This window comes from Triticum dicoccoides, chromosome 6B, assembly GCF_002162155.2.
Source record: "Triticum dicoccoides isolate Atlit2015 ecotype Zavitan chromosome 6B, WEW_v2.0, whole genome shotgun sequence".
NCBI lineage: Eukaryota > Viridiplantae > Streptophyta > Magnoliopsida > Poales > Poaceae > Triticum > Triticum dicoccoides.
In genome coordinates this window covers 692,573,300-692,581,117 of record NC_041391.1, presented here as the reverse complement: position 1 = coordinate 692,581,117, position 7,818 = coordinate 692,573,300, and the positions used below count along the sequence as shown (strand labels likewise).

General features: G+C 48.9%; 1 protein-coding gene across 1 annotated transcript; it reads right to left on the bottom strand.

Moving 5' to 3' along the window:
- Positions 1–3,619: 3,619 nt before the first annotated feature.
- On the bottom strand, positions 3,620–5,452 carry LOC119321158 (putative F-box protein PP2-B12). Its single transcript, XM_037594967.1, has 3 exons — positions 5,083–5,452; positions 4,858–4,979; positions 3,620–4,280 (listed from the first exon to the last, which is right to left on the bottom strand). The coding sequence occupies exons 1-3, from the start codon at positions 5,371–5,373 to the stop codon at positions 3,740–3,742; spliced, it is 954 nt and encodes a 317-aa protein (XP_037450864.1). The 5' UTR covers positions 5,374–5,452; the 3' UTR covers positions 3,620–3,739.
- Positions 5,453–7,818: the final 2,366 nt, after the last annotated feature.

Here is a 7,818-nt window from a genome sequence, read left to right as displayed (position 1 = left end):
TTTCCTTTATCCTTTTTGTCAGCTATGTACACGGTACAAAAGCTTGACATTAGACATATTTTCAGGATAAAACATGTGCTAGCAGTTATCCCACTTCATAGTGCTTCCTCTCTAATGCCTAGTGGTCTCGGCCTCATTAAGTAATGTTACCAAAACTAGAGATGATATCTTTTCTTAGCTCCAAGATTTTTTTTAACTGTCTCCTACAACCCCATTGGCTTTTGTAACTTATTTCTAAACTCCACGCCCATCAGAATAAGGCCATACTTCTTGGTCAAGGTTGTCTCGGTTAAACTGACAGATACATCCTCATCGTAGCCTTCCTCATTGTAGAACTCTCCCAGCTCCACTTCCATCCAGCCGTCGGCCCTTTTCCGAGGGAGTACCATATCCCCTCCAAGAGTGATCACCCGTGGACACCGTACTACTCTATGTGCACGGTCTGGTGATTCCAAGACATGTATCCGAGGTGACTCGTCGCCATCGCCTTCATCCTCCATGCAGCTTTGGAGGCAAACTGTCGAGGTTGATCCACACCCTCCAACGCTAATCGACGCCTCCTGGAATGGATAGTCCATCCCATAGAACGAAGTAGGTCCTAGCTTGAACACCATGTAAGCAGCGTACATTACGTTTCGCGAGAGCATCTTGCAGTGTATCTTGCTACGGATTTCTATCTTGCCACAGTTTCTGAACGTCGCGACATGCCGGAATCTAATGAAGATTTTTTATTAGACAAATATAATACATAATGTTCTTAAACATATGATATAATTATCAAGACAATTGTTAAGCACTAGACCGAATTTGCTACATGGAAATGGCTTTAACCTTTTGCCACTGTGGCATGCATTGCGATCAAAACCGAGAGGAGTCCAGTCCCATACGTAGCCTTGGTACTTGGTGATCTGCAGTGTCTCCGCCGAAAGCATGAAGCACTTGGCGCCGGTAGCCTTGTCCAGCCTCATGTGCTGCATCACAAGTACGTATAACATATGTTCGTTAAGGAAAGCATAGTTATATGAAAGTTCAAATATATATACGTGCATCGGAATGATGCATAGGCCGAGAGTTTCGACCCCTTTTTTTCAAAGAAAAACAAAAGGTTCAAAAAGCAGGATAATTGGGGTAAATAATACCATGAGCTTCCGTGGGAGAAAGGCGGGTAGGCAGGAGAGGCGCTTGAAGAGCGCCTTCTTGGATGCCGGCGCCGGGGAGATCTCCTTCTTGGCGAACCGCGGAAGCTCGCGTGGCACGAAGCAGGACCAGACGGTGTCCGTGTCGGCGGCCATGCGGAAGGCCCGGGAGACGGCGGCTGCGCTGTTGGCGTCGACCGGCGACGTGAGCGAGATCACGCGCACAAGGAGGTCCTCCGGCAGGCGGTCGATCTCGCAGGCCGCCGTGTCTATGGATGTGGATACTTCCCCGGCCAACAGCTACTTGTGCCTCGCTCGGTCAATTAGCCATGGCCGTGTCCATGGTATGCTTACAGCTTTGGGATGCTTCCAAGCTGGAATTTATGCTGTGGGGGAGACACATGCAGGCGGCGGTATATTGGGGGCCAAGCTAGGTAGGGAGCGTACGTGCTACGTAAACGATCATGATTTTTTCGGTTTTCAAGCAGGGGTCAGTAGGCCGAAAGGTTTTTTTTTGTTTTTGGCGAAGTAGGCCGAAAAAGGTGCGATACGAGTGTCCGTCCACTCGTCCAGTCATCTATGCGTTTCGGCCCAACAAATTGGTCATCGTGCATTTAAAAAAACATGGTGCATTTAAAAATGTTCATATTGTAATTATAACTTTTAATCATGTATTTAAAAATGGTTGTATTGTAATTATACTTTTTTATCATGCATTATTAAAAGAATGTTCACCATATATTTCAGAAATGCTCATCTAATGAAGAATAGTGTTCACGTCCTCATGGGTATAAAATTTGTTCATGTAGTATTAAGAAAGCGTTCAAAGCGTATTAAAAGATTGTTCATCATGCATTTAAATTATTCATGATGTATTTCTTTAAAAAATATGTTAATGACGTTTTAAACAAAGATCACGCAATACTAAAATTTGTTCGTGTAATTTTTTTAAAATGTGCATCACTTGCAAAAAAAGTTGTGCATGACATTAAAAAATGTTCATAATTCTAAAAAAGTGTTCACACATTTTAGAAAATTTTCATGGCATTTTTTAAAATGTTAAATGTGTGTTTAGAAAATGTTCACCATGTATATAACAAATGTTCAATATGCATTTGCTCAACATGTTTTCGAATAAATGTTCGTGTACTAGAAAAATAACCAACGTGTATATAGAAAATGTTCAATGTGTATACAAAAATATTCAATGTATACTAAAAAAAGTGTGTCCCTCTGGCCTCGCGCTCGCTCGTGGCGGTGCGCCCCTCTACTATGGCTCTCTTTCCCAGGGTTGGTCTGAGGCGCCCGTGCCCATCCTAATCGGACCTGCACGTGCCGAGGTCATCGGGCTAGCCACCTCCCATGTTTAGATCGCCGTCAAGGGTTGTGGATCTGCTTTCACCCGCACTATGCCCCATCGGGGTAGGTTGGGGTGTAGTGTCCTTGATTTGCTTGTGTCTGAGGCTCGGGCACAGGCCTGGGGGCTGCCAGGGGTAGGAAGGAACAACATTCCCGTATGTTCCTTCATTGTGTAGTTGTTGCATGTTTGGTGTGGGTAGGAGTTGGGGCCTTAGATGCAGGGGTCGTGGCCCCGGGTGGCGGTCCCTGTGGTTGGCTCTTCGGCGAGCCTCGTGGTGGAGGTGGTGGCTATGTTCCTTGCTCGTGTGGGCTACGAGGGTTGTAGTGGTGGGAGGCTCAGGCTTGGAAGTCCTCTCCTTTGGCGTTGAAATTCCCAAATCTGGGTATGTATGTCTGCACGCGTCGTTGATGTCCATTGTGCCTTGTGGTGGTATGGATGAGCTATCGAGCTAAAGTTCTACACTTTGGCGCCTATGACGGCATCACCCACGTGTGCTGCTCTCCTCTTCAGGGCATTGTTATGGTTCTTCTCTTTGTGCCAGGGGCTCCGGCTGAAAACCCGTGTCCACCTCGGACTTGACTGTCGCGACACTTTGCACCGTTTTCCTTCCTGAGGGCCTTATCGTGGAGCTTATGTGTCCTAGTGCGTATCTTGATGTTTCTGAGGCCCTCCTGTGCTATTTTTCAGCATTGTAGTCGTTTTTTGGTTTTCATCTTTGACGTTTTTCAATGTGATTTTCATTGTCTGGCTATCCAATGAATTAATTTGTGAGAGGACTTACTCCACTAATTTGTATCGGTCGGTCGTGTACTTGGATATGTATTGTATCTATAAAACGGGGCAAGAGCCTGTTTCGTATGGAAGAGAGAGAAAAAAGGTTCGTTGGACGAGAGCAATATATACCATATCAATACGTGAACCATTTCTAAATAATTTGTTCAATGATCAACAAAAGGATGAACTGCATAAATTTTGCAGGGGGCGACAACAACTCTACAGCCCCGGGCCCATGCATCAACACCTGTCCACATGCATGTGCCTCCCTTAATCCGGCCGGGACACATACAAATATGCTTATTGCATGCATGCATACGCTCGTGGTCTGCCCATGCATGCAACAACCTAGTAAAAGACGGACTTATGATCCGTTGATCATTTTCAGCATTAGTTCCTGCACTAATATATCCTTTGCTCTAGAATCCGCACGCAATTTTTCCCCGAAGCAAACCAATCGGTTAATTAATTAGTTCGTGTGCTTGGGCCTTATCTCGATGCCCTGCACGATGAGCCCTCTCTTCCACCGCCGGCACTCCACCTCCTTGAGGCTCACCTCGACCACCCCGTCCTCCTCGCCGGCCACGGCGAACTCGCCCAGCTCGACCTCCGTCCACCCGTCGTCCCCTCTTCGTCGCGGGCACCTGATGTCCATGTCGGCCTCCCTGACCAGCTTCCACCCGTAGTTGTTCCGTGGCCGCACGTACTCCTGCCTCCGCCGGTGCATCGCCGTCTCCTCCTCCCCCTGCATGTGCTGCAGGCAGATAGTGTTCTCCGTCGACGTGGACGTCGCGGTTGACGTCGGCTTGGTACTGTTCCCGGAGACGACGACGGTGACCGTGGCCTTGGGCGGCAGGATGCCGATGTTACACTCGAGGCCGTAGGAGTCGTCGGTGATGGCGTAGACGAGGTAGGCGGCGTAGGTGGTCCGTGGGGTGAGCAGGGAGAGCTGCAGCTTCCCGGTGATCTCTAGCCAGCACACGTCCACAAGCTCGGCCACCTCAGGAAACCTAGAAATACACGAAGGGATCGGACATGATCAGATACGTGTACCAATCAATAATTCAATATTCATTAGCATGAACACGTAGGAACGAACATGCATGCAGGTAGGAGTACGTGCATGCATGCAAGCTGGTACGTGTCGACACGTGTGTAACAAGGCAGTGTCATAAGAGGATGCCGTGTCTGAACAGAACAAGAAGACAGGGCACGCGTCAGAGGCTCAGAGCACGTTATAAGGCGTGAAAAGAATTGTTCACTCTTAGGTTTTATTCGGTCAACAAAAACACACTTGCATGCGTGTGATAAACTATATAAGTGATTTCTTATTTTATTTGCCTGGTTGGTAGCGGCACCCGATCGACGCGGTACTTAGGAGCCAAGTAACTTTCGACTAACGTGGGCTCTTGCATCTATTCCCGTGGAATTTTATACTCTATCTTCTATGTTTTCAACGCATTTGTAGAAAGCGATAACCTCTGGTGTGTACTGTACATATTTTGTATATATGCCACGTACGTACATGAACACAAGTACGTACACAGCAAGAAGCAATGCAGCTATTTGCACGTTCGTACTTCGTACCGTGATCCGGGGAGGTCGGCAGTCCATGTCCAGCAGGAGGGGTCGTCGCCCCACACGATGCTCAGCGCCCTGGCCGACAGCATCCAGCATTTGGCGCCGCTCCGCCTGTCCAGCCCGAAGCTCTGCACGTGCGCCCCATGCCAATATGGATCGATCAGCAACTAGCTAGCAGCTTTACTAATCTGTCATCCACAATGCGAGCCGTTTAATTAATCAGTAAGTTACCATGGTGGCGCCGTCGAGGAGGACCGGGCGGCTGCAGAGCCGCGTGAAGAGCTCCTTGTTGGACATGGAGCACTCGCGGTGGTCACCGGCATCGTCGGCGCGGGCGAGCACGTCGGCGTGGTCGCGCGGCAGGAAGCGGTCCCAGACGGCGTCGGAGTCGGCCGCGGCCCGGAACGCCGGGGACACGGCGGAGGAGCTGAGCGCGTCCCCCGGCGTAGTCATCGCGATCGCGTGCGCCACGCACTCCTCCGGCAGCCGGTAGATCGCCGCCGCCGCCGCCGCACAGTCCATATACGCAAGTATGCAACCGCAAAGCTGGCCCACAGAAGCTTCCTCAGCTGACGTACGACGCGATAGAGCAGCACGTGGATTCGATGGATGGATTGGGAAATGGCGGCGCGCGGCGGGTGGCGTTATATAGTCGTGCCGGGGAGGGAGGGTGGAGAGAGAAGCTTAAGGGCTAAGGCTCACGGTCACGGGCCGGCACAGCGAGTGGCTCGAGCTCGGTCGGAGGTTAGCTTAGCTATGGTGGCTAGGGAGCTTTGCTGACTCGGATGTGGGTTTGTTAAAACTTAAAGGGGGGGTGGTGGTGTTCCAGCGGGAGATCCGGTGCGGTGTGCCCCGCACGTACTCCGTCGGGCCCCCCAAGGCTTTCTGGTCGACAGGCTGGTGACACGGCTTATCGCTACGCTAGCACGATCGATCTTGCACCCATGCATGCAGCCACTATCAAACGTCACCCAACGCCACGCGCGCGCGGCGTAGTGCATACTCTCACCTGGAGACAGCTCTTTTGATTTGCGTGGAACTCGTAAAACCTTGAGAACTTCAGGAAGGAGCATTGTGGAGGCGGAAAAAAATTGCGGGGAAATTTTCAATCTATTCATCATCAATTATGGCAGTACAACAAGCACCAGCAATAATATAAATTACATTCAGATTCGTAGACCACCTGGCGACGACTATAGGCACTAAGCGAGCCGAAGGGGCGTCGCCGTCATCACCCCTTCCTCGCTAGAGCCGGGCAAAACTTGTTGTACTAAGCAGGCGGAGAGTTGTCATGTTAAGACCCATAGGACCAGCGCTACCCCTGTCTTTGTTTATGCTTCGGATTAGAGCAAATGCCTCTAAATCGTCCACGCACACAAACTAGTCGACATTTTGTACAAATTTTACGCCATAACAGCAACCGCCATCATTGAAGATAAGCATAGATAGGAATGATCCAACCTGAAGACACACGAACATAAGATCGGATCCGAGCGGATCGACCAAAGACAACCATCGACTGAATCCCGTGAGATCCACCTAAAAGCACACCTCCACACACCCTCCACTGATACTAGTCACGCCATCGGGACGGAGGCTAGGCAGGAAGAACTTTATTCCATCTTCAGGGAGCCGCCACCGCCTCGTCTTTCTGAGTAAGACACAAGCCCTAAACAGACACAAAAGACATCTGAAGACGAAGAAAGAGCCCTCCCGCCAGCAAGGACTGAGATCCACCACGCCTCCGTAGCCTAAGGCCACAGGGGACAAGGTACGCACCCAGCAGGAGGCAAGAAACCCTAGTCTTCCTTGGCCTCGCGAGAGACACATGCGAACTTGCGGCCGGACCGAATTGATGTTAAAATATCGATTTGCATCCACAATTTGAACATCAATTTGCGTCCACATTTTGTCTCCGCGCGAAACACTACTCCCGCTTTCATCAAAATGTAAGTCATGTCTTTTCTGGCTTTAGGTGGATCTTTTAAAAGCCTGACCAAACTTACAATAAGTTTGACAAGAAAGTAAAACGAATCAGACATTTTTTTTCTAGAGCCTTCACATCTCGTTGGTGTTGTTTGTGGATGATTCACGGCGTAGATCTCTGTCGTCCTTTTGGACTGTGAGACTAGGGTTTGTAGGATTTGTCGGCGTGGTGATGGTGGCGACTTCCCACACTTCGGAATCCTTCGACCACATCTCCGCTAAGCTGATGCATCCACTGGTGTAGGCATGAGGACCGGAGATTTATTGGTTATTGAGGGGTCAGGCTCTTGGACATGTTGCTCTTTCGGTTGCGACGGCTTCTTCATCGAGGCGATGGTCGGACAGGATCATGGCCTTGATGACTTCCCACCGCGATCAACAATATTAGGTTGGCTCTCGCGTTCGAGTGGAAGATCAGCCCACAGGGACTTCAGTGTAATTTCTTTATTTTACATGTTTGTGTGTACTACTGTGTACTACCCGCTATGTATATACTAGATGGATATTTCGCAAAAAAAAAATGCACTTGCATTCTGGGATGGAAGTAGTAGTGATAATTTATGATGATAAAATAAAGGACTGTGCTAACCACTAGTCGACTGGTGGTTAGCAACAGATCCGCACGAGTCCGATCCACTTCTCTCGATAGTTAGCGATAGGTGCGCTATCTTCTCACGCTCGCTTTTCACTGATTTTTTTTCCTTCTCTCAAAAACCGTAGTAAATCGCTGGTGTTTTTTTCTGGTTTTTCGCTGCATAATATGAAAAGAAAATAAAGGTGCTTGAAAGAGGATTCGAACCCAAGTCTATGCAATAGCTGTTGAGCCTAATAACCAACTAAGCCACATGTTGTTATTGTCTATTGTAGATAAACAACGTTATTTAAACCTTTCTTATTTCTGTCATATCAGAAGAAAAAAAGTTTGGCTTGGTAACTTTGGCATGACCAGCGTGATAACTATGGTATGAGCAACATGATAAC